Here is a 26,439-nt window from a genome sequence, read left to right on the forward strand (position 1 = left end):
CCCCCCCCCACCGTGCTTTGTCATATAATTCTACCATGTCCCTCCTCTGAGGCTGTTACGATATGCTAACTCTTCCTTTCGATTTGAATCCAGGGAGCGCATGACCGGGGCAATATTGTCGGGCTAAACCAGCATACAGGAGAACCAATCGACCCCCAAATGGAGGGTATCTTTGATAACTACACAGTGAAGCGCCAACTTATCAATTCTGGGTACATGCCTCATTTTTACTCCTCTGTTCTTGCTGAAGTTCTTCCCAAGCTCTAGAGTCAATAACAAATGACATACAGAAGTTGTCATGATTTCTAGCTTTCTAGTCTTTTGCCATTTCCAAGGAGTATAACTGGCTGATACCGTTGACGATCGGTCCAACGGTTTTATACCGTTCTTTTTTTCCCCTTCTAGTCATATAAATGATCATATTAGTAGGGGTATTGATTTGGTCACTCTTAACATTTGCAGGCCTGTAATTGCGTCGCAGTTGCTCTTGGTGGACGAGGTAATTCGTGCTGGGCGCAATATGCGCAAACCTACTTAGGTAGGTTTGACATGTAATTAGCCTTGATGATCTGCTAGAGTGAGTGTTGAGCTACCTTCTTGGAGGTATTTTATTAACTATTATTAGGCCGGCAGTGATCTTTGGTTCACATGGTGGTTTGTGTGAAGTACAGCGGTGGGTTTTGTGCTCGAAGAACAGGTGATTGAGCGAAGCAGCTTTACCAAGTGAAATCAGTCATTTCTTGAAAGTAAAGGCCGCACTCACCTTTCGATTCCTATTCGAAACTTCTCCCTCGAGGAAAGCTCTGTTACGCACCTTCTCCGTCAATTCCTCTTTTTGTTTTGGTAATTTTTTTTTTGCATTTTAATACTTTCTTCCTAAATGTCTGTCTTAAAGTTTGATCTTATTTTAAAGCTCGAAGTTTCTTCCTATTCGAAACTTCTCCCTATTTTGATCTTATTTTTCAAATTCTAACAACCAAAAAAAAAAAAAANNNAAAAAAAAAAAAAAAAAAAAAAAAAAAAAAAAAAAAAAAACAAAAATCTATCTATGACGAGAACTTAATTCATAATTGATGATATATTTCTAGAAATTTGTTATTTCTTGTTTTTTTTAGTATAATGTTGGGTTGAAATTTAAAGATAGGACGTTAATCCAATTTATTACGAAAAAGATAGAACAATGAACTTAAGATCTCCATTTAAATTTGAACGAATCAAAATCTTTTAAATTTGAACGAATTTGAAGCAATTTTTTTTATGGCAGACGAAATTATTTAAATGTTGAGCTAAAGTATTTATTAATTTTAATTCAATAAAATTTTGAATGGATGATTGGAATAACATGAAAAGTAAGATGGGCACAAGATCCCAAGAAAAAAAAAAAGAAAACCTCCCAAATCAATGAAGACATGAATGAATGATGAGCATATGAACAGTTGATGACAAATTCTTTTTTTCAAGAACAAAATCAATTATGATCCGTGGATTCAAACTGTTTGAGGATAATTCCAAGGATCAATCCATTTTGAAGTTACTGGGAAGTTGCCTTCAATTTCCTCCACCGAGCTTCTTTCCAATGGGAGCTTTTTCCAAGCTCCGTCGTTAATGGCTGCTTGAAGAATCAACCTCCATTATCTCCACGATTCTCTATCAATTCCCATGATACCTAGGACCCTAAAGTCAGTTCCGATGTCCGTTTCTTCCCGTACCCTTCTCCTTCTTCTCACCGTAGTCTCCCTCTCCGCCGCCGCCTCCTCCGCCGCTGAATGCCCTCTTAACTTTACCGTCCTCCGCCAGTTCTCGCGGGGCACCACCGCTTCCCGCCCCGACTTCTCCGATGACTGTCAATACATCCGTCTTGGTCTCCGCCTCGTCCTCTCTCAGTACCTCAAACTCACTGGCTCCTTTTTGCCCCCTGTGAACTCTTCCGATTCGTGCTGGAATGCTTACCAATCGGTCGTTGATGAAACTCGGCCGAATTTCAACGTTCGGACCTCTTGTGGATTTCAAACTGGCTGGATCTCTCAGGGCTGTATGAATATCACTACCAAATCGGAGTTTGAGAGAGTCGTTTCTAAATCGGCGCTGACTAGCGTTGTTGCGAGTTGTAATCAATCGCTCGAAAACGGTTCCCCCTGTGCCTCGTGCACGACGAGGCTTGCGATCGTTCAGGCCTCGTTTTTGACCGGTCCGTCGATCGGCAATGTCACCGATTGCCCTGCCTATCCGTCGATCTACGCGGCGGCGTTTGCAAATCCATTCGGACCGACGGATCAGGGAACTGCCAAATGCTTGTTCTCGCTTAATCCTCCATCGTCGGGGGATTCATCAGGCAAGAAGCTGAACACAGTGGTGTTGGTAGTTCTCATTTGTTGCAGCGTCGCAGCAGCAACGGCGGCAGTAGTCGCCGGCGGATGGTTTTTCTGGCGAAAACAGGGGAAATCAAAGAAAAACGACAGAATCCGTAGAGTAGAAACAGGAATGGGTTCTGGATTGGAATCCATAAGTGCAAGCACGACGCTGGTGAAGTTCTCATTCGATGAAATCAAAAGGGCGACGAGGAATTTCTCAAGAGATAACATAATTGGAAGAGGAGGCTATGGAAATGTGTATAAAGGGGTACTTTCTGATGATTCTGAAGTCGCATTGAAGCGGTTCAAGAACTGTTCTGCAGCAGGGGACGCCATTTTTGCACACGAAGTTGAGGTAATTTCTAGTGTCCGACATGTTAATCTTGTTGCTTTAAGAGGTTATTGTATTGCAACAACGCCATTAGAGGGTCATCAAAGGATAATTGTATGTGATTTGATGAAGAATGGTAGTGTTTATGATCATTTATTTGGGTATTCTGATAAGAGATTGAGTTGGCCAATTAGGCAGAAAATTGCTCTTGGCACAGCCAGGGGATTGGCTTACCTCCATTATGGAGCTCAGCCCGCCATTATCCATAGAGACATCAAAGCCAGCAACATCCTTCTGGATGAAAATTTTGAACCAAAGGTTGCTGACTTTGGTTTAGCTAAGTTCACTCCCGAAGGAATGACTCATTTGAGTACTCGTGTTGCCGGGACGATGGGGTATGTAGCTCCCGAGTACGCGTTGTACGGTCAGTTGACAGAGCGGAGTGATGTCTATAGCTTTGGAGTTGTTCTTCTCGAGCTTTTGAGTGGGAGGAAGGCGCTCGGGGTGCGGAACGCCGAGAGCCAGCCGTTTCTAGTGACCGATTGGGCTTGGTCCTTGGTTAGGGAGCAAAAGGCCATGGATGTTGTTGAAGAAGGCATGCCTGAGCTGGGTTCACCTGAGGTTGTTGAGAAGTATGTGTTGATTGCTGTTCTTTGCTCACATCCACAGCTCTATGCTCGGCCATCAATGGATCAAATAGTGAAAATGCTTGAAACTGACCTCTCTGTTCCTTCAATCCCTGAGAGACCCATCTCTTTAGTTGCTGAGATTGATGAAATAGAGAGATCTATGAGTAGTAGTGGCTCTGTTCAGCATTCTGGTTCTATTGGCTTTCATAGTTACACGTTACCGAATGACCGAAAGTAGGGCGGGCCGGTTTCCCGATCAAAGAAACCGACCCTGTTTTTCAAAGAGCAAAAGGAGGAATCTATTCGAGAAAGAGCAGCTTACTAACGATCAGTTGCACGAGAACTGAAACACGAACTAGCTATACACTCCTACTGAAGGTTGTAGCCGGGAATTTTTCGTAATGAGTTATTTGTTTCGTTTGTTGGGTTAGTTGGATGGTTCGAGAATTAGATGCCATGCTTCTACTCCGTTGTAAAGATAGAGAGATTTGTAAGTATTTAGTTTTACGATCCCTTTTGAAAGCTCACTGTTGGAGGAAGAATATAAAAAGCATAGCTGCGAGATCCCATGTTGGTTGGAAAGAGGAACAAAACCTTTCTTATAAAGATGTCGAAACCTCTAGCTAGTAGGCACGTTCTAAAACCTGGAAGCGCTTCCCAATATTATTAAATTTATTTATATTATGTTAATAACTTCGAGATTTATGCTAATTTAATTTTTGAGCTTTCAAAATTATACACGGAGATTATCCAAAATTTTAAAATTCACATATTTACTTGAAATTTAAATTTTTCAAAAGATAAAAATCGAAAGCTCGATTAAATAGATTACGTATCATTTATCTGACTCGGGTTATTAAACGTAATATCGAGAAACTATTAAATTTAATAAAGTTTATCAACTAAATTTATATTTTATTGATAAATACTATTTTTAACAAAATAATAATAATAATAATAATAATAATAATTTTTAAATATTTAGTAACACATGATAATATGAGTTAACCATTAAAAAATATATATAATGTAGTAGCTCTGCATAATCTGATGCAACTACCAACAAATTCCGCTAGGCAGTTGGAGATTGGAGACCACACCAGAGAGAGAATCGTCCAGCGGCATGGCTGCCGTCAAGCCCCCGAAGACGACGCCGGCGAAGGTACGGCCGGAACTCCATCCTCGTTCTCCTATTTGTTCTCTATATCCTCATAATTTTCCTTCTGATCGGATTCAATTGATTTTCTTTCTTTTGGCTTCTCGGAAATTGAAACCCTTGGATTCCGAAGATTCAAATGGAAAATTGGTAACTGGAAAAAGGTTCTACTAAAACTGATGCTGCTTGGAGATGGTTGAGGTTCCTTTATTTTCCTCCTTTAACAAGTACTATGGCATAACCGAAGTTTTGTTCAGAATGTTTTATGATAAAATAGGGATAAATTATTCGATCCAGCCGCTGCCTCTAAATGACCGTATAGGTGATAGTCCCTAATATCAACTAGACACAAATTTGAAGTACTTTTGTAGTTTCTCTCATATGTTTATTAGTGTAAAATTTTCAGTTTCATCTAATAATTTCTAGTAAACAGGGGATTTGAATCTTGATCCATAGGGGAGATTATCACTTGAGATTTGCTTAACTATGGAAACAGGGCGATTTGCAAAACTTGATACTAGTTTGTAGGTCAATCTCTTAGTATTTTTTGAGAATCAGTGCTCCTTTAGATCAATTCGCAGTAATTCGAACGTAGCTATACAGAAATTCTTGCAAGTGAGTCAAAATATTTGTTGGCAATGGCAGTAGGAAAGTTGTCTTGATATTCAGAGTTAGCTGTTCTAGCACACTCAATTTTATTCAGTTAGTTCTTGACTGTGTTCTTTAGATATGGTCTTGTCTGTTTTGTCTTAGGATATGGTGAATTTTATGAGAATTTTGAGTGCTTAGTATTTACTAAGATTGTTTTACAAAGTCCAAAGTCTATTACAGTCGTATCATCACTGGATCAATTTGATTTTTCCAAATCTTGAAGTTTAGAGTGAAAGTTAAGGGATCAAAAGTGTGAGTTTTACAAATTTCAACTTGGAACTTGCTGGGGATCTTTATTTGTGGTTGCATTGGCTTTGAATCTATGAATAACAAGTCCATGTTAATTATTGGAAGCCTCTTTTGGTGTAAGCTAATGAACTAGTTTATAGGCTCCAGGGCTGCCAGTAGGTCTGTATGCTGCGCAATGCGAGGAATGCTTCAAATGGAGGTTGATAAGCAGCCAAGAAGAGTACGAAGATATTAGAAGCAGATTGATAGAAGAACCCTTTACTTGCCATAGGAAAACCGACACTTCTTGTGAGGATCCTCCCGATATCGACTACGATACAACTCGAACTTGGGTCATTGACAAGCCTAACCTCCCAAAGACCCCAAAAGGTTTCAAGAGGCGTTTGGTGCTGAGAAGGAATTTCTCTAAATTAGATGCTTACTATGTCACACCGACAGGGAAAACGGTTAGATCATCTACGAAGATGATAGCCTTTGTAGAAGCAAATCCACAATACAAGGATATACCTCTTTCAGACTTCAGTTTTGCAGTCCCAAAAGTAATGGAAGAAACTGTACCTGAAAGCATCTTGAAATCTGGCTTTAGTAGTTGCAAAAGAAGTAAGAAAACAAAGGATGAATCTGTTGATATTGACGGAAGATGACAATCAGTTCATTGCAGCATTCAAGTGTCTATTCTTTGAGAAAAAACCAGTTATTGAAAGGATTCTGCTGATTTGGCTTGAAAGATGTAGCTTGGTATTTCTCCTCCTATCATCGTACCATTTTCTTGTTCATTTACAAGGACAATTTGGACTGTTGTATATATGGCCATTTTGATGATAATCAGAGAAGATTCTTGGACTTCGGATGAGTTCGACATGACTCTTGAATAGGGTCAAATACTCGGATAGGTGTTTTTACCATTTATTGATATGAGCAGGTTAGGTGAGTGTTAGATACTTGAGTTTTTATTGATATGAGCAGGTTAGGTCGGTGTTAGATACTTGAGTTGTTTAGTATAGCATAGATCTTGTTTAGAGTTCAAGCGAGCAATAAAACCATCATGATCGGCCTTAGGTTCCAAATCGACAAGCTGTTGTTATTAAGTGATGTTATGAATCATTCCTTAAATTGTTTTAGTAGCATCTTTTTTATTCCATTATCTTCATCAAAGGCTAAGCTTGATTCTTAAATTGTTTTAGTAGCATCTTTTTTATTCCATTATCTTCATCAAAGGCTAAGCTATATAGCTGCTTTTTGGAACGTATGTTAATCGACCCAGTGGCACACCAACCACGCCCCTTCCTTTTGTCCGATCATCAAGCCCACTTCTCCCTTTCTTTGTCTTTCATTCTCTATGTTGTTCATCCTATACAAAAAGTTAAGTCAAGCTTGAAACCGGCTCACTCTCCCTCTTGTGCCTTTAGTCTTTTGATTATGGGGTCCCAAGAGAGCATATCGCCCTGCTATAGTCACGAGTCTATTTATAGTCCAAAACCATCCAAAACCAAACAAGTTCCTTGCAACAATCATTTCTTAGTCCTCACCATTTAAGAAATAATTCTTTGTCATGTCAAAAATTGCTGATAAATAAATATGTGAGAAAATTTTGAACTTTTATTTTAATGATGTGATGCAACGTTAAAGGAGTAGATACTGTCGTAAATATAAATATGAATTGATTCACTTTGTATAATGAGACGTCTCCTCGACAATCTCGATAAGCCTGTTAAGATTTCCTTCCTCCTCACCTTATAGAAAAAAGGCAATGACTATAAACAAACATAATTAATGAAATATGCATCAGATCAGTGCAACTGTTCTTGGCTGTTCTAGTGTTCTAAACTCAAAATCTAAACTATTCATAAACTACTCAAAGAAAAAGTGAAACAAACCACTCAAACCTACATTTCCTTATAGAATTAGTAAAAGAAAGCCTGTTCCTCTGTTTTTTAAGCTAAAACTACTGCATTACACTAACCAGATCATCTACAAACATGAATGTTCTTGAATATCCACAATCTATTTTTACTTAGTATTCCACAAGATCCTATGGTAACATGGCAAGCTCTCAAGAACACACTGATCCTGAGGCTGGCTTTCACTATAGCTGATGTTAGTTGTACGCATATCTTCAAGATTTTCGGTAATGGCCATCTAATTATCTAGCAAATGTAAGCTTAAACTTTGCAGTCTAATCTATTTTTGTGTATTCAAGCAGCATATGAGGAGACCTGTAGATTTTCACAAGAGTCCAGTATAAGACCTCTTCAACTCCAAGCTCTCCCTCAGCTCTAGCAGCATATATGTCTTCACAAATAGCTATCAACCTACAAAAAGAGGCCATTGGCCCAAAATATATCAAGATTACGAGCGATTTTAGAATGACCAATATCACTTTTTTCGTTCTTGTTTTAGTTAAAAGGGCGTGACATAAGTGATTTTGTTACATTACCTATCACAAGAAGGAAGATTCTCATAGGGAATTCTCATTCTCAAGTCAGAGCATTGAAGTCTTATAAAACGGCCAACTGCTAGAACAAAGGTTATGTAAAGACCCCAGATGCTGAACTTGCTAAGAGTGTCCCCCAGAATGCCCTCTGAAACAAATGTTAAGGTTAGTGATATGATTTTGAAACTCTGTTCTATTAATCATCTTTTGTCATATGATTTTAATCGGACTTACGAGGTGGTATTTCCTCAGAGATTACGAAGGCTACGGGTCCGGTGAAACGTCCACATTCACTGACGTTTATTGGCTGGACGTCGTGGAAGGACCACCACTCGTAATTTTCACGGTTCAAGATGAGATCAGCATTGACAAAACTGTCCTGTAAATGATCATTGGATCCTTTATTTGAATAAAATCTCACAAAAGCGTAAAAATGAGTAGAACTGTAACCGCCCAAATCCACTGCTAACAGATATTGTCCGCTTTGACCCGTTACGTATCGTTGATACCAATTGCGAAATCCCACATCGGTTGGAGAGGGGAACAAAGCATCCTTTATAAGAGTATGGAAACCTCTCCCCAACAAACGCGTTGTAAATCCATGAGGCTAATGGAGATACGTAACAAGCCAAAACGGACAATATCTGTTAGCGGTGGACTTGGGCTGTTACATGTTTCAATATATAGAAGTTATGCACGGTAAAGGGAGTACCTCTTGTTCCAGAGGTCTAACATCACCAGATCCCGTGACACGAAAGTACCTTTGGTAAACATTTTTTATCCGAAAGCCATTCATCGAGCCATTCAGAACCTTCTGAACATCAGAAGGATTGGGAAGATCTCGAGGATCAACAACTCGGTCATATTGTACAACCTCCTTCCCTTTTGGTCTGTCTCTCGTGAGTATCCAAGTGAAAGAAACGCTTATATTTTGGTTCCGGTCAAGGGAATGAATGAACCTGGACTGAACCACACCAGGAACAAGCCACAGAACACTTGCATCAGCTTGACAACAAATCAACTGAATATCATTTTTGTTATATGGACCCAGATAGCCTCCTGGATCAAGAACCAAATTTGCATTCAAATTGTTCCATGAGATCTTTTCACAAAGAGTGGTTTGGTAGAGTGTTAATCTTCCTGAAGTTGTCTTGATATCAACTTGGCAACTGGCATCTTTGATTGGGTTTTCAACGTTTGTTGGGTTGCCACTGCTATACATCTGCAACAAAAAGGTACTACTCCTTGCATGATCTTGATGGGAAACATTTAAAAATTTTATGCTATGAAGTTTCTTACCAGCATTGGAGCCCAGATGACAAATAATAATATGAAGAACAGGCATATTCCATTGCAACATTTGGTCATTACGGTTTGTTTCTCTCCCTGTTTGTGCTGAGATCTGTTTAAGACTGCATCACATTTCACAAGGTACAAGCTTGCATTTATGTCCTCCAGCTGAGAGAAGAAATTCAAGATGATTTTAGAGCACAGGGTGAGCAAAAAACTATAATGAGGCTACATATGTGAGATCCCACGTTGGTTGGGGAGGGGAACGAGACATTCTTTATAAGGGTGTGGAAACCTCTCCCTAGCAGACATGTTTCAGAACCGTGAGGTTGAGGCCAAAGCGGACAATATCTAGTAGCGGTCGGCTTGGTCTGTTACAAATAGTATCAAAGCCAGATACTAGGCAGTGTGCCAGCGAGAACGCTGGGCCCAAGAAGGTGAGATCCCACATTGGTTGGAGAGGAAAACGAAACATTCTTTATAAGGGTGTGGAAACCTCTCCCTAGCAGACGCGTTTTAAAACCATGAGGCTGAGGGCCAAACCGGAGATTATTTGCTAACGGTGGGCTTAGTCGGTTACAAATGGTCTCAGAGCCAGACATCGGGCGGTGTTCCAACGAGGACGCTGGCCCCAAGGGGGGTGGATTGTGAGATCCCACATTGGTTGGAGAGGAGAACGAAGCATTCTTTATAAGGGTGTGGAAACCTCTCCCTAGCAGACATGTTTTAAAACTGTGAGGCCGAGGGCCAAAGCGGACAATATATGTTAGCGGTGGGTTTGGTCTGTTACAAATGGTATAAGAGCCAGAGACCGGACGGTGTGCCAGTGAGGACGTTGGACCCCTAAGGGGGTGGATTATGAGATCCCACATCGGTTGGAGAGGGGAATGAAACATTCTTTATAAGGGTGTGGAAACCTCTCCCTAGCATACACGTTCTAAAACCGTGAGGCCGAAGGCCAAAGCGGACAATATCTACTAGAGGTGGGTTTGGTTTGTTACAAATGGTATCAAAGCCAGACACCGAGTGATGTGCCAACGAGGACGCTGGGCCCCCAAGGGGGGTGGATGTGAGATCCCACATCGGTTGGAGAGGAAAACGAAACATTCTTTATAAGAGTGTGAAAACCTCTCCCTAGCAGAATGAATTCCTATATATTCTATAAATTTAAGATCTCTTTAAGGCCTTTTTAGTAAAATGGTATCTTTAGAACGATAAAATACTCACCTTTAGCCAGTCGTACATGGTCAGAGATGTCGACGTGCACGACCAGTCCAGCACACATCGTAATTCATACAAGAAGGGAAGAGCCCGATAAAGCCTGTAACCTAGATAGTTAATTCTTGAAACTTCACTCGTCAAAAATTGTCGATACAAGGTGCTTTTGTGCGGGAGACCGTATCGAATTTGTATTGCCTGAAGTGCTAAAGAAACCGCCTTAGCAAGAAATATAGCACGGAGCGCCAACTCTCCAGCGTGCTGATTGGAAGGTTCCATTTGCCATGCATACTCCGTTACCGCATACGTAAAGAGCACGAGGTTGAAAAGGTAAAAGATCACTTTACCGATAGCAAACGAGCAGAGGTATATACATCGATCGAGCACGATCAAGAAGAATATTATCTGAGACACAGAATGTATTTAGTTAAAGAGTAGCAGTTGCCATATCCAAGCTAAGAACACTGTCTTCTAGTTGATACTATGAAAAATTATATGTAAAAGCTGGAGCTTACCATCAAGACGAACACGAACTCTTTTGGGAACTGATCTTCTAGTTGATACACATCAAGAAACTCACTGTTGTTTTTTATGACAGATTGATAGAAAATCGCGACGAAGAAGAACACCGTCAAGTCTGCGCCAAATACATACGCATATAGATCGATTTCCCTCTTACCTCCCCCAATCACGGAGAGTATTCGATACGGGAATCCAGTGTTTTCAACAAATCCGTTACGTTGTGCAAGACGAATCTCATTTGCTACATCAGCTGCAGGCGTAAGCGAGTCGCACCATTCCGAACAAGTATCGCTCGAAGAAGAAGAATGTTCTACCTCTAAAACAACCAAGGCTACCTCTGTATTCTCTTTACTTCTTTCAATGCTCTGAACATGAACTCTACTAGAAAACGGACAAAGTCGAGCATTCTGTTTCTTACACCTCTCTTCATGGATAACTCGAAGCAACTGGTTTATTCCCGACTCGATCCTCTCTGGCTGAATCCCGTCTTCTGGCCATATTTGGACATCCATAGACACCTGGATAAAGTAGGGTGGCGATTCGGCTCCTTGAGTCAGCGATTTCCAGTACTTCCATGAACTTCTGAGCATAACCATCACCATTTTTCTCGTGACGTATACGACTTCGTAAGCCCTCTCGGTCAAGCCATAGCGTCCAAGACTGTGTTTTCTGGGGAGAGCGCTTTTATTGAACGCATTCAAATACGTCCACTCGCCATCTTTTGCTGTTATAGACCTTTGCAGTAGAGTGAACAAGTAAACCAGGAACAGAGGCAATGAACTTACAACAAAGGATGAAGTAATTCTATTTGTAGGAAATCCCAGTTCCTGAAGAAGATCTGAACTGATAGCCAACCCACAATGCTGGATGATTATCTGGTACAGATATTGCAGCAATATGTACAATTCTGTGTAGATTAGCATGACAACCCAAAACATATAACCCGGACCGGCGTTTACACACAGGGCGTAGACGAAGAGCGCTGCGAGGTAAACCATGGAAAGTAAACTGAAGTTCCACAAGAAGACGAGGATAAAGCAACAATAGCACACGACGTCGTTGTTGGACCGCATTTGGGACCATATGTAACGAAAAATCCTTCCTAACTGCATACTTGCAGGGTCGGAACTCTTATCAGACTGCAGCGAGGAAGAACGCTCCAAATCTGCATACCTTGGTTGCTGGCTCTCTATCTGATCATAAACTCTGTCCTCGGTATTGGTCTGTTCGTTCATGTCGTCGTCTTGCGTGACATTCAAGAACGTTGCGAGATTGCTAACAGCTTGATTTCCAATCGATTGCACCTGGGAAACGCCGTCGCCTATAAACTGTACAGCAGACATTAACGGGTTACCTTTTGTCGAACCTTTATGTTTCCTTTTTCTATCTGAATCCAAAGATACGTCTGAAATCTGAGAATCGATTTCACAAATGTCTGCAACGGGTAACTCCATCGACTGCGTTCTCGACTCTGTTGTTATTTCTGTTCTTAGATTAGCCAGAGATTCCTGTAATTCAAGCTGTTCTACTTTCCCATGTGTTCCTTCTATATCAGTTGTCATTGCATCATCATGTATCCTAGAAGTACTTCGCTTTCTAACCGAGTCGTCCCCGGGACTTCGAGAAGCGTTATTACCATCAACAGATGAGTTCATGTTATGAAGCTGAATTTGCAAATTGAGCATCTCTGATTTCATCTTCTCCACTTGCAAGTTCCTCTGCCGTTTGCTCTCCTCGGAAGCTCGGATATGTTGTAACTGTTCGGTTTTCCATGCAGCTTTCTTTTCCTGCTCCCGAACAATGGCACCGATCTGCTCAGCTTCAAGATACCGACATACGTATTCGAACTCTTGAGACGAGAACATGTACGACTGGAGCGAGACCAACATGAAGATAATAATCTCAACAAGAGCAGATCTAGCAGTAATTCTAAATCCATAATCATACTTGTAAAATCCAATCATCTCAAATATGTAATGCATGGTTTCACACTTGCCAGCACTAACTTCTCCTACAAGTGGAGATTGGTAGGCTAATGAGAGTATAATAAGAGCAAAGTTATATGCACGCAAGAACTTGAATACTTTGTTCTTCTTCTTCAGAATTTCGAGTCGTAACCTAAAGAACACGAGTGCGAAGGCGAGATAACCCAGATGTAGAACATCATATTCAAGAGTTCCCGTGATCAAAATCAAAGCCAGGACAAGATCCAACAAGTGACAATAGCAATAGAGTCTAAGATAGTCAAGGATAGTCCACATGCTTTTCGTTTCAAAAGATAGATCCCTCCAAACGAATGTATTTTTACGTTGGGACATCATTTTACGATACGTAGATGATAGCGAGAAACCAGATAAACGATCAGCACGGAGCTTGAGAGATGAAAGCATGAACACTACGAAATAACTAAAAAGCATCCTCGAATCGTCGACCGTCAGTCCTGCATATGAGGTAACACTAAGAACATTACACATTACACACCAAAATAAGAAGAAACATCAAGATACAAAGAGCTAGAAGATTCATACCCAGCCAACAGTTCAGACAAAATTTGTAGTAGAGATTAGAGATTCTCCAGCAGTCATGACAATGAACATCAGCTTTGCTTGGCATAAGCCAATTTGAGTTCATCATGTTCTTCCAGAAGGCGATATATTCGAGTATAAGAATGGAAGCAAACAAGAAGACAAATATAGGCCATAGTTTTCGTATAATACCCCGATCCAAAAGAATACAGGCAGCTAATAACCCGACGTAGAACAGGGAGACGGAATTTAATAAAGCGAAACTCGTTAGAAGCAAGGAGATCATGGTTATCTCAAGACCAAAGAGATAAAACAAGTTCTCCATCCAAAATTTCATATATATCTCGAAAACGATCTTCTGCATTTCGAATCGTTCCTTTCTTAAGGATGTAATTCGTGTTTTGTCCCATTTGTGGCTTTCCTTGATGCTTCCCCATATAAATCCAAATGAAGATTTTTTACTGCTGCTACACTCGGAGTTCTCTCGTTTACTGGATGCATCGTGAGGCACTTGAGCCCGACCAGACGCGAAGGATGAACTTGAAATATGATCTGAAACTTCCTGCGGTACAAACGATCTTCCAGAATCAAATGATGGCTTAATTTTCTCATTAGAAGAGGATATGTCATCATAGTAATCATCTTCTTCTGAGACAAACAGTGGACAAGGGTCATCCCACTTCCCTTTATTTAGAACAGAACCTGGCATCCTTTCCAGCCAGCGAAAGACGTTATATTGGAGCGTGGATGCAGCAATTACGAGTACTTTTCCCCTTAAGCCTAATTCCAGACCCCAAAATCCGGGTCGAAATACACGAAAACCCAGAAAATAAGACAAATGAGCATGCTTTTGTCCAGGAAACATTTCAGCTTGTTCACCCCACATCTGGAAAAGATATTCAGCTGTCATGATAACTCCAGTATATGCAAGAAACAACTTCGAGGGGATATGCGACGCCTTCGGTAAAGTCGCACATACGACGAGGCCAAGTAGATATAATAATCCAAATACACTGATTGGTGATATGGATGCATAGAAAAGAGCTGCAAATAGAATCTTGTCACAGTGCCATATCAGGAAGCGTTTTATGAACGCACCGTATTCTAATAGCTCCGGTTCATCGGAACTAAGATACCTGCTCTGCCTTCTCTCATAGCTATAAAGTTGCATCACAATCATCACAGCCAAAGACTGCCAACAATTTTGCAAAGACGACGCCTCTGAGTCGTAGCCCAAGTAAAAATTAAGATCAATTGATCTGGATAGCCATATCCTAAAGCTGGAAAAACTGCTCATGCAATATATGAAGATAAAAACTGTAATTGCATAGGCTTTTAATGGGAACCATAGTCGCCTCTTCGTTCGTTCGACTAGTTGTCGTCCAATTATCCAAACAAGAAGAAGAAATAAGTATCCGAAGGATATGTAATTTGGTTTGACAAAACAAACCGTGAGAAGAATAGTGAGAAATGCAATATAGGTTCCACATGATCTGTACATGGATAGGAACTTCTCTCCAATGGAACTGAGGAATGATGCAATCTTTCTCTCTGCAGAGAAGAAAAATAAATGAGTCATAAAAGAAAATGGATAACTGAGTTGAAAAACGTCAGCCCAAGCCCACCGCTAGGAGATATTGTCCTCTTTGAGCTTTCCCTTTTGGGCTTCCCTCAAGGTTTTTAAAATGCGTCTGCTAGGGAGAGGTTTCCACACTCTTATAGAGGGTGTTTCGTTCTCCTTCCCAACCGACGTGGGATCTCACAATCCACCCTCTTTAGGGGCCCAGCGTCCTCGTTGGCACTCGTTCCTTTCTCCAATCGATGTGGGACCCCCCACCAAATCCACCCCCTTCGGGGCTCAGCCTCCTCGCTGGCACATCGCCTGGTGTTTGGCTCTGATACCATTTGTAATAGCCCAAGCCCATTGCTAGCAAATATTTTCCTCTTTGAGCTTTCCCTTTTGGGCTTCCCCTAAGGTTTTTAAAACACGTCTGCTAGGGAGAGGTTTCCACACCCTTATAAAGGGTGTTTCGTTCTCCTCTCCAACCGATGTGGGATCTCGAAATCTACCCCCCTTCGGGGCCCAGCGTTCTTGCTGGTACACCACCTCATGTCCACCCCCCTTCAGGGCTCATCCTCCTTGCTGGCACATCGCCCCGTGTTTGGCTCTGATACCATTTGTAACAACCCAAGCTCATCGCTAGCAGATATTGTCCTTTTTGGGCTTTTTCTATTGAACAAAAGCGGAATCAATATAATCAACCATAAGTTTTGAATAGCTATACCGTGCGAAGGATTATCATGGCAATAATTATTCGACGTGGCTGTATAAACTGAAAGCAGAACGGATTTATTAAGACCAGCTCGTAAAATGCTAAATCCAACCGGGGGACTGGGTGTGTGCTGCACAACGGCAGAAAACGAAAATAGCATTTCAAAACCATGGTTATGAATTGAACAAAAGCAAGCAAGCAGAGCTATTTCCAGGAACTCCCACGTGCTATCACGACGTCCAAGGAGACCTGCACCAAAGCATCGAAAAAAAAGGTCACTGCAACCTGTTTCAACACGATTTTGAAAAACGTTCGAGGAAGAAAGAAGTGATAAAATACAATAACCGAACTACCTAACACAACGTCCATTTTTTAAATCGTAATATAACATCCTCGGAAGAAAAAAACGCGCACATACCTAGTTGCAACAGAATTTCTCGGCATAAAGAACCTTCCCGACCTAACACATCAGATACCAAGTTGATCTGAAGAAGATATAATAATGCAAAATGAACCTCATTCAGAAGAATCATAGCCTGGCGCATCTTTCTGCCAACATCGTGGCTCAAAAGGTATAAGAGGAAGAACACCACTGAATAACATTGAAACATAGAACCAATAAGATAAAAATTTCTAGCTTTCATGTCATAAGAAAACAAAAGGAATGTATATGTCCACTATAATAAGTAGTTGCATAGAAAAACATACCATACACAGCATGGATCAAACCGGGCTTCATCGCAACCAGGAATATCAACGTTAGCAAGATAGCTCGAGAGCTTTTGCGCAAACCCCATGCAATAGTTGCCACGATTAATACCTTGGTCTCTCCTGCCTCTGAAAATTAAATCGTTAAGAGAAACCGAACTTAACTGCTATCAAGGAATTGACAACCAATAGGAAGATAACTAATAATTTCGACGGTAATAAGAATTCAAGGCAAATGAACAACGATGCAGCCAAAGATCAAACTCATCGTGAATGTATAGAAATTCTGGAAGAAAACCATCAAGGACGGAGAAGTTGATCGTTGGAGCTTCACCCGAGTTTAAGGTTGAATTTTACCCCAAACTTCTTTCTCAAAGTTCTCTCTTTACAGTGGATGTTTTTTCATGAATCTTGTCTGGTTACTTTTAGTATCGGACAACCTCAACAATTATGTTTCGTCTACCTCGATTTTATGAAAGAGATGAGTTGTTGCATCTATAATACTTATGTACACATATGGGGTGAAAGGATGAGTGTTTTGTGAAATGAACGAATATCCACGAAGAAAGGAAAAACACTCACGACTACTACTGAAGAGGACGAGCGTGAAAAAACTCACGATGGCACCCTAAAAACTCGAATGAACTGACCTACCCTATGCACACCTGCTACTGAAGAAACTTGCTAGAGGTAGAATTCGGCATTTCAAACGACAGCTAGAGTTTTAGATGGTAGCTAGATTTTTTCGAGACCTGCTCTAATGCCAACTTGAATTTTGGGAAGAAGTAAAGATATGTATTTTTCTAGATTCAAAACAAATACAAGATCTTATACACAAGAAAAACCATCCAACCTATAGCAGTAACTGAAACTCATAAGCTAAGGTAATAAGTAGTTACCTCTAACACTGGAGTTGTCGTTTGAAGAACGCTCGTCCTCACCAGACGAGCAAAGGAAAACCGTATTGTTTACAAGATTAACCAATGCAACCAAAATTCCAAGACCAAATTGTGCAAGCAGAAAGAATCCTGGTATAGGATAATGCCACAAACCCACCATCTCCCAAACATGCATGTCCTGCAGACATAACCAAGAAAGACTACAATTGATGGCTGTGTTCTAATGAAGAAAACATTATTTTTTTTCAATTTAGTAATACCTTCCCGATCTTCCGATTCAAAAACGTGAATGCTACATTGAAAATATATGTGCTAATAGCCCAGAAGAGTATGAAGACAAGCAGCAGCCCGTTCAATCGATGCAAGCGGAATAACGAAGGAAAGGCATATACGATGTACCCAACATAAGCAAGTAATCCAAATGCACATAGACTTGCAAAATGAAAACTCCAGAAGGACAGAGCAACCAAGGCGACCTGTCACAATGAACTCTATAAGCTTTAAATAAATCTTAATAGGGGTGATCTTAGAGAAATGAGTCATCTCAAAATTTTGGATTTGTCATTTCCAATCTCGAAAAAATACTACAATCTAATGTAGGCTTCACAGCTAGAAATAAAAGACGAGAGGGCTTCGAAAAACCTAGTGCTTATTATTTTCTTCCCCTGCTGGATTTCTTTTGATAACCACCGACCATGTGATGTCCCACATTGGTTGGGGAGGAGAACAAACCACCATTTATAAGGGTGTGGAAACCTTCCCCTAGCAGACGCGTTTTAAAGCCTTGAGGGGAAACCCGAAAGGGAAAGCCCAAAGAGGACAATATCTGCTAGCGGTGGATCTGGGCCGTTACAGACCAACCCATTGATTAGGATTAAAATCTGTGACGTCGACGGTTCCCACATCAACCCCGACTCGAGTCACAGGCCCACATTAGTAAGGTCGGCAAAAAGAACCTAGTGGTTATGAACTAGCCCAAGGAATCCTCAACAAATTTGCATATAGTGTCGTATTAATTCAACGACATATCTATAAGATATTAATACACCCATGACTCTCTACAACCCACAAAGTTGATACAATTATACACCCATGAAGAGCAAAAACATAAGTATACTCTGGTCCACAATGAGGAGACTTTGGTTAGAAATATATACCGGGAAACCGTACGTGAAAAAGTTAATAGTAAATGTTCGGAACACATCTCTCCTTAACAGAACATTAGTGTGCCTCACACCAGACCTGCAACATTCAACAGCAGGCATAAATGAGCAAAAGAACTACAATAATAATACAAATACCCCTAGTAAAGATAAGCGTTGAATCGATGATTTTTCAACTTTTTCTCAAGAAACCGTAGCAAACGGATGTGAACAAGGGGTGAAAAAGGAAAAAACAAATATCTTGATGAGAAAGTGAAAAATAATATTATGCAAACCAGATATAAATAACTTAAGTTTGAGACCTCAATTCACGAATGAAAAATGAATGCTTAGAGGGAAGAAGCTGCTCCACTAAGTTGCTTTCCCTCGTTGACATAATGAAATCCATTTCCTCAAGATCGCACTTAACACAAGAAAGCTGCATAGGAAGCATTACAATAAACTAATCAGTCGAGCAGAAGATCGCAGACCATGCGTTTGAAAAAAAATAATTAGACAAACAAGTTACATACCATGATATAGAAAAGTATAAGAGAAACGTAGGAACAGATCTCGGGCCATTCGGAGGTTGATGATATTTTAGACAGACCAATGAATTTAGCGACCCATTTCAGCATACTAGGATACCCAACCGGAAGCTGATACGCATAAACGAGAAAAATAATGAAACCTGCATATAGTTGAAGAGGCCTCCACCACCTTCAAATAGCATGCAAAGTCAGAACATAAAAAAGCTGCCACTGATGAAAACAACTTCAAACTAAAATAGAGTGCACGTGCACCAAAATTTGTGGCCTGGAAACAATCGAGGATCTCAGAAGAACAACCTGAAAAGTCCTAAAAAGTTGCTTGTTAAAGACCAATCCACCAGACCTACACAGCTGCCAATGAAAAATGGAAGAGAAACCCATGATGGATGGCTAATTCCCACAATAATCTGAATGGCAGGAAGTAGCAAACAGGAAGCAACCCTTAGATGAGAACCTGCCATTTTCAACAGAAATTAAATTCCTGCGAGACTATTTAATTGCAAAAGAGGGCTTTGTACACGAGTATAGAGTGCAAAGTGCTCCATGTGCAGAAAGGTTGGTTGATAACTAGTCCACACTAATCCTCCTTTCCCGACAAAGAGGATAAAACACCAATAATCCTAAAATCTTAAGTGATCGAATTAAAGTTGATTTAATCGACTAAGTTATCTCATATGATTCATGATTCCTTTAAACGTGGATCAACTTCAGACATGATGAACTTTTAATTCAGGAATAGAAAGAAAATTCTACCTGGTTAAGAAGCAAAATATATAAAATTGTAAAACGAATGCACAAAAAAGGAAAGTTCCTTGCGAAAAACTAAACAAAGGAAAGACATGGAAGTTATAATAGTGCTTTGAGCACCTTGATTTCTTCAAAGTGACAGCACCGGAGACATAACCTAGCCAGTTAAGGCCAATGAGGTGCTCAGACCCCACATACAGAGAGGAGTAAGTCTGTAAAGTCAAATAAAAAATAAAGAAAAATCACAGAAGCTCGTAAAGCTTTAAGGACAAGTTGCATGTTAAGCCTTAGCGTTGGTGCTATTTTCTTTTTTTTTCATAAACAATTGTTTTTGGGCAATGTATCCATGTTCTATATGAATCTGACACTCCAATATTGATCGAACGATGCTGGATACTTGGATGAAACTTATCGACAGACAATTATTGGACACATGAGCTGAAGTGCTTATTAAAAAAATCGACACAAAAAGATATCGAGGAAACTATTATAACTTGCGAGTACATCAAATTCATTATTTGCTCTCTTTTTTTTCATGCATTATATACTTTGGTGAATGTGCATCAAATTCTAGAACAAGGCATGCATATTGAATTGAAGTAATAATCTTACGGAAGTAAAGAAAATTAATATTCAAATGGTACTGAATATCTACAAACCTAGACGATCAACAAAAGATGAGAATTGAACCCAGCATGAATCTCCCCTTGGAACAAGACCAATTCTGTACCAGTAGATATCAGCAGCAGCAACAAAAATTGCTAACAGCTGAACAACTAAGAAATAAATAACAGAAGGTGATTTCCATGACTGAATTCTGCAAATGACCCGCATGAAAAAATAAATCAGCTAGAAGAAGCAGAGGTGAATGAAAAGGAAAAGGGAAAATGCTGTCTTTCGGTTCTTACGTCATGAAACCAATCAGCTTAGCCCACCATGCATTGGCTAAGCTCCAATTATATCCCTCAAGAGACCATATAACAAGAAAGGTTACTTGAGAAAGAATAACAAGCGAAGAGAATATGATAATTGGCCATAATACCAAAAAGCGCCGACCAAAAATAAACCCTGCAAGAACGAAGCACCATGTAAAATACCAAGTAATGAATAAATATATAAACAAATACGATCATGACACGTGAGCAAACAGTGGGGATTAAAGTGGTTACTTTTTCGAAGTGTTAGGAAACAGAGTTATGTAATTTTCACTTTCTCTAGTGTGCAAAGACTGCTGCAAAATGTTATTGGGTATGTGATGTATTGCTGAAAGACAAAGGAGAAAAAGAAAGAAAGGGGGAGAAAAGTAAGATTGTTCGATGTAAGTCGAGTCACACCGCCTGTGTAAAATCCCAACTCCATTTCTACCCTTATTTTCCCCTAATACTTGTTCTGACTCCTATTATCTAAATATTTGTGCAAGTATCCTATCTCCTTGATTTTTACATGTTGGGGTCCTTTTTGTCACCCATTAGCCCTCTTTCGGTTGCGCCTCGTGCGTATAAAGCCAGTAACATTGACAGTAAATTACCTATTTTATGTGCATTAAATTGAATGAAAAGAAACACCAATAGATCAGCAAGAGAGACCAAACTCCAATTGATTAGAGCCGCTGCAAAAAAAGGAGAAAATAAAAGAGTTAGTTGTTCAGAAGGTAAACAAACAATATTCACCCAAGCCCACTGCTACCAGATATTATCTATCCACTTTGACCCGTTATGTATCAACGTCAGTCTCATGTTTTAAAACGCGTCTATTAGGGAGAGGTTTCCACACCCCTATAAGAAATGTTTCGTTTCTCTCTCCAACTGATGTGGGATCTCACACTCTTTTTGTAATTTCATTCATATTAATGAAATGCCTCGTCTTTAAAAAGAATCATAATTACTGTAACATTTAGAAAGGTACTTGCAAAACAAATTTCCGGATAGCCCTTTAATCATCCATTTCTCCATTGCTTTTTAACTAATAAAAGTTGGGTAAATCTTCTAAACGCGTCTATTAGAGAGGTTTCTAGTTTCATATCTATGTCGTCAACTGGGGAGCTTTTTGTAACTCCTTATTAGTTAGGATTAGCACATATCGTGTAACAGGCCAAGTCCGTATCGCCGTCAGCTTCACGATTCTAATACACGTCTACTAGGGAGAGGACTTCACACCCTTATGAGGAATATTTCGCTCCCCTCTCCGACCGATGTGGGATCTCACATATCGTACCCCCTTCCAAATGAACTTGGTTTTGTAATACAAAGTTTGTTCCCTATCCAAATAGATACGGTATGAAAACAAATCATACTAACAGCAAAACTGCAAGAGAAACCTGACCACCTAAAGAAAATTCCAACATAGCATGCACAATCTAAGACAAAAGCAATTCAAAGTCAAAGCAAGGTGACCTATGACGAAGGTCAACCAAAACGTGACAATGTCGGGATGGTCGCTACACATGGCCTAGTTCAAATTGTTATATGCTCAGATTCCTACATCTAACATAGCTTTTTGTTCAAATTGAACTTAAAAAAACACCTTGAGATCAAGAAAAGGTCATCTAGGTCAATGCACGGATATCTATGTTCAAGGTAATCAGGGACCCCGGTAAATATAAGGAACTTAAGGATCGGTTTCTAAAAGAGAGTCGTCAGAACGAAGTATCAACACAATATATCGTCTCGTAAGTCCTCAATTCCAAAGGATATAGGATATGCTCTCTTTTCCACTTTGCCATGTGGAAGAGGACTTTATCACCCCTTCCATTCTTTTTTCATAATAAGGGTTAGAACACTATTCCTCATTGCTGCACTATTTTCATGAATATATTGAAAGCCAAACTTTGATCAAAAGTGGATTACTCAATCCAGAATGCAAGGCATAGAACCATATGAAGTAAAAGGTCTGCGAGTACGTGTCGTGGAATCACGATCCTCCACAATGGTATGATATTTTCCACTTTGAGCATAACCTCTCATGGCTTTGTTTTTTGTTTCCCCAAAAGGCCTCATACCACTAGAGATTGTAACAGCCCAAGCCCATTGCTAGTACATATTGTCCTCCTTGGGCTTTCCATGTTGAGCTTCCCCTCAAGGTTTTTAAAACTCGTCTGCTAGGGAGAGGTTTACACACGCTTATAAAAAATGCTTCTTTCTCCTCCCCAACCGATGTGGGATCTCACAACTCATCCCTCTTGGGGGCCAGCATCCTCACTGGCACTCATTCCCTTCTCCAATCGATGTGGGACCCCCCAATCCACCCCTCTTCGGGGCCCAGCGTCCTTGCTGGCACACCACCTCGTGACCACCCCCCTTCGGGGCTCAGCCTCCTCGTTGGCACATCGCCCAGTGTTTGGCTCTAATACCATTTGTAACAACCCAAGCCCACCGCTAATAGATATTGTCCTCTTTGGGCTTTCCCTTTCGGGCTTCCCCTCAAGGTTTTTAAAACGTGTCTGCTAGGGAGAGCTATACACACCCTTATAAAGAATGTTTCTTTCTCCTCCCCAACCAATGTAGGATCTCACAGAAATAGTATTCCTTACTTATAAACCCATGATCATCCCCTTAACTAGCCAACGTGGGACTCCCTCCCAACAATCCTCAACAGTTCGAGTTGTTTGGTTTTATTTCTGCAGTCTCTCAAGAACAAAACCACTATTTGCGTAAGTTCGCTTCACCCACCTGAAGTCCGCCAACGCTCGAAAACAGAACAAGAATTTCAACTTCTTAAATTTTCACCCTGTAGCTATAAACCTCATCCCCAAACATCTCAAAACCCTTACACCTCCCCTCCCAACATGTCAAGCACTAGCACCACATACCATGGCTTCCCACTATATCAGTTTAGATCCTAAAAAATGTCAATCAAAATAAGTAGAAAAGCACAACAACCTAATCACAAACATATTACCTCCTTGAATCGGAGTATTAAACTAACCAAAAACACAGCAAGCCCTCAACCAATCTCAAGCCATAAACCAACGCAACCATCTCAAAAAATGAGCTCACGCTTACCAGTTAGAAGCAGCAGAGGCAACAAAAAGCCACCAAGAAAACTCCCCATTAGAGACGAACTGAAAAGCAATCACTCCGATTCCATCGTTAGCGCCGCTCAAGTAATGGGTTTTCGATTTCAATCGAAATCGAGAAAAACCCATTCCCAGGAAGCGCTAGATATACAAATATCAGACGCTATCCAGTTCCAGAGAGTCAAAAAGTGAGCTGATTATAGGCTTGCAACAGAAGGAATCAGAAATGATGAACTGGGGGCGTCAGCGCCAAAATTGACGGCATGTGTCTTGGACAGTAAAGTTCGTTAACCGGGGAAGCCAATTGCATCACCGAAGCTCTGGAATGCGCGTAGAATTAGATAAATGGGTACCTAAATTCGGATTGGTTGAAGTCTGGAACTATGTTTAGGCCAAAATCCCAAATAATTAAAAAGAATATATCATCGTAATATATCATCGTTTAAAAAGAATGTAAGAAAAATTAATTAACACTATAGATTATTTATAATTAATCGCAATCAAAGTATAAAAAATAATCATTTGAGGTGTTTCGAGGTCCACGTTTCAACAAATTTTTAATATATTTATCTCGACGTCATTACAAATAATATTATATAATCAAACATTTTAACAAATTTACATTAATTTTAAACTTTATTAGAAAATAAAATTATATTAAATTTATTTGAGTAATATCTATGGAATAAAAAGGGTTTTTTTTTTTTTTTTTTCTAGAAACAACAATAAAATCAATTAAAGCATTATGAAAAAAAGAATTGTAGCAATTGAGAGGAGGAGATAATTAACTTCTTGTATTATTTTTTTTTTAATTGGTTTGTCGTTTTTTCGCTCGGTTACCTTTAACGAGCCTATTTACAAGACTCAAGATTTTTTTTTTTTTTTTCTTTTTGGGTTTCGGGAGAGTGGCAGAGCTGTCAAAAACAAAAAGTTCCTTTTGAATCCTTCCTTCTGTCCTAGTTAAGGAGCTCGACCGATAAGTGGGAGTTTAAGCCAGAATTAGTGTTTGAGACTCGGTTCTTTTCCTCTCTTAGGAATTCTCTAACCCCTCTTTTTTTTTCGATCTTCTACCTCAAAAATGTCTATTCCTTTGAAAGAAAGAAGCCTGAGATACATGGCTCTTTTTTTCCCTTTGACATACAACAAAATTGTAGAGTAAATCAAGAGACCCATGTCGATCAAAAAGGGATCGACAAGTACGTGACCTAATACTAGGTAGGACAACCAACTTGTGCCTCCATCTAAACATGCAAGCACTGATCAACTAGCTTTGTACTCAGACCCATAACACCACCGGACGACCAACTTGTCCCTCAACACCACCGGACAACCGACCAACTTGTCCCTCAACACCACCGGACAACCGACCAACTTGTCCCTCAACACCACCGGACAACCGACCAACTTGTCCCTCAACACCACCGGACAACCGACCAACTTGTCCCTCAACACCACCGGACAACCGACCAACTTGTCCCTCAACACCACCGGACAACCGACCAACTTGTCCCTCAACACCACCGGACAACCGACCAACTTGTCCCTCAACACCACCGGACAACCGACCAACTTGTCCCTCAACACCACCGGACAACCGACCAACTTGTCCCTCAACACCACCGGACAACCGACCAACTTGTCCCTCAACACCACCGGACAACCGACCAACTTGTCCCTCAACACCACCGGACAACCAACTTGTCCCTCAACACCATCGGACAACCAACGTGTCCCTCCATCTGTCCCTGAACACCACCGGACAACCAACTGGTCCCTCCGTCCCTCCATCAGCACTGATCAACTAGTTTTGTAATTAGACCCATAACACCACCGTCTTCAATTGATAAAATTAAACGAGAATTTTGTCAAAAGTGAATTTAAGGACTTGAATTCTAACCATTCACTAGAGATGGTGCGAATTTCACTGATAGGCCAAAGAACGGGTCATGAAGAATCTCTAAATGGAATTAAAATAGAAAATAACAAACAAATAAATAAATAAATATTCCATTAGAAAACTTTTTGCTTCACAAGTTATAACATATCTCTCTCCCTTGACTTTCATCCACTTGTTTATTAAGAGAATCATCCAAAATTTAAGATCTTAAATTTGTTTATTTCCGTTAAAAACGAGATAACTAAACAAAAAAAAAAAAAAGGTGTCACGGTCATATTCTATTGTTTAGAATAATGTTACAAACGTAGTAGTGTGTATTTGAAAGTCACATTAATTGATAAACTACATTATAATGTCGATACAAGCATAGTCTCGCCTCTATTCAGGAAAAAAAAAACTATAGAATAATATGTGGAATCCATGTCATGTTATTTTGAGTTACTAAGGTCCAATTGAGCTAAACTCGAGATGGTAGCCAATACGTATCATCAATCAAAAAGGTGAAGGTTCGAATATCACGCCCTAAGTGTAGTCGAACTAAAAAAAATGAGCCATACTCAAGCTTAGATCGAAAGATGTCTTATTGTATGCTTAGGTTGACATGTTAACATAACAATGTTTTTACAATGTGTGAGACAGAGATTTGAATTTCGTACCTGTTAGTCGATGATACATACTTTTTATCAGTTGAGGCTCACGTTGATAAGTTACCATTAAAACGTTCACGTTCACTTCAATCCCTATAATTTTAAGCTCGATAATTTAATCTATATTTATAAAATTTAAACCTAATACAAATTAATAACGACATTTCAAAAAAATTAATTTTTATTAGAAGAATAAGTATAAAA

At 40.0% G+C, this 26,439-nt stretch overlaps 4 protein-coding genes across 7 annotated transcripts in view; 3 read left to right on the top strand and 1 right to left on the bottom strand.

Annotated features, from left to right (window-relative positions):
• Positions 1 to 937, top strand: part of LOC111779170 (T-complex protein 1 subunit zeta 1) — a 6,925-nt gene extending 5,988 nt beyond the window's left edge. Inside the window, exons 14-16 of one of the 2 annotated variants that reach the window (XM_023659251.1) lie at positions 94 to 212; positions 463 to 577; positions 672 to 930. In XM_023659251.1, coding sequence (XP_023515019.1) covers positions 94 to 212; positions 463 to 538 — 195 coding nt within the window. In that variant the 3' untranslated portion in view covers positions 539 to 577; positions 672 to 930. Of the gene's footprint in view, positions 1 to 93; positions 213 to 462 lie in introns of both variants that reach the window. The other variant, XM_023659250.1, reaches the window with a different exon arrangement.
• Positions 938 to 1,332: 395 nt separating this feature from the next.
• LOC111778158 (probable LRR receptor-like serine/threonine-protein kinase RKF3) lies at positions 1,333 to 3,893 on the top strand. The gene has a single exon (XM_023657837.1). The coding sequence runs from the start codon at positions 1,660 to 1,662 to the stop codon at positions 3,547 to 3,549; it is 1,890 nt and encodes a 629-aa protein (XP_023513605.1). The 5' UTR covers positions 1,333 to 1,659; the 3' UTR covers positions 3,550 to 3,893.
• A 476-nt stretch (positions 3,894 to 4,369) lies between these two features.
• On the top strand, positions 4,370 to 6,488 carry LOC111778096 (methyl-CpG-binding domain-containing protein 4-like). Of its 2 annotated transcripts, XM_023657742.1 has the most exons (3): positions 4,382 to 4,473; positions 4,601 to 4,668; positions 5,508 to 6,488. In XM_023657742.1, the coding sequence occupies exons 2-3, from the start codon at positions 4,660 to 4,662 to the stop codon at positions 6,009 to 6,011; spliced, it is 513 nt and encodes a 170-aa protein (XP_023513510.1). In that variant the 5' UTR covers positions 4,382 to 4,473; positions 4,601 to 4,659; the 3' UTR covers positions 6,012 to 6,488. The 2 variants fall into 2 exon arrangements, with proteins under 2 accessions (XP_023513509.1, XP_023513510.1); XM_023657741.1 differs by lacking the exon at positions 4,601 to 4,668 and having other exon boundaries at positions 4,370 to 4,473.
• Positions 6,489 to 7,118: 630 nt separating this feature from the next.
• Positions 7,119 to 24,077, bottom strand: LOC111778094 (piezo-type mechanosensitive ion channel homolog). 2 transcript variants are annotated; one of them, XM_023657739.1, is made up of 21 exons: positions 23,678 to 24,077; positions 21,205 to 21,285; positions 20,585 to 20,744; positions 20,336 to 20,493; positions 19,227 to 19,383; positions 18,912 to 19,098; positions 18,702 to 18,817; positions 18,394 to 18,478; positions 17,497 to 17,712; positions 17,237 to 17,414; positions 16,338 to 16,466; positions 16,048 to 16,221; positions 15,642 to 15,878; positions 13,360 to 14,907; positions 10,825 to 13,271; positions 10,319 to 10,714; positions 9,101 to 9,259; positions 8,514 to 9,023; positions 8,036 to 8,180; positions 7,805 to 7,949; positions 7,119 to 7,679 (listed from the first exon to the last, which is right to left on the bottom strand). In XM_023657739.1, exons 1-21 carry the CDS (start codon positions 23,724 to 23,726, stop codon positions 7,544 to 7,546), a joined length of 7,413 nt encoding a protein of 2,470 aa, XP_023513507.1. In that variant the 5' UTR covers positions 23,727 to 24,077; the 3' UTR covers positions 7,119 to 7,543. The 2 variants fall into 2 exon arrangements, with proteins under 2 accessions (XP_023513507.1, XP_023513508.1); XM_023657740.1 differs by lacking the exons at positions 20,585 to 20,744; positions 21,205 to 21,285; positions 23,678 to 24,077 and adding an exon at positions 19,797 to 19,888 and having other exon boundaries at positions 20,336 to 20,423.
• Positions 24,078 to 26,439: the final 2,362 nt, after the last annotated feature.

Source organism: Cucurbita pepo, chromosome LG17 (genome assembly GCF_002806865.2).
Source record: "Cucurbita pepo subsp. pepo cultivar mu-cu-16 chromosome LG17, ASM280686v2, whole genome shotgun sequence".
Taxonomy (NCBI): Eukaryota; Viridiplantae; Streptophyta; class Magnoliopsida; order Cucurbitales; family Cucurbitaceae; genus Cucurbita; species Cucurbita pepo.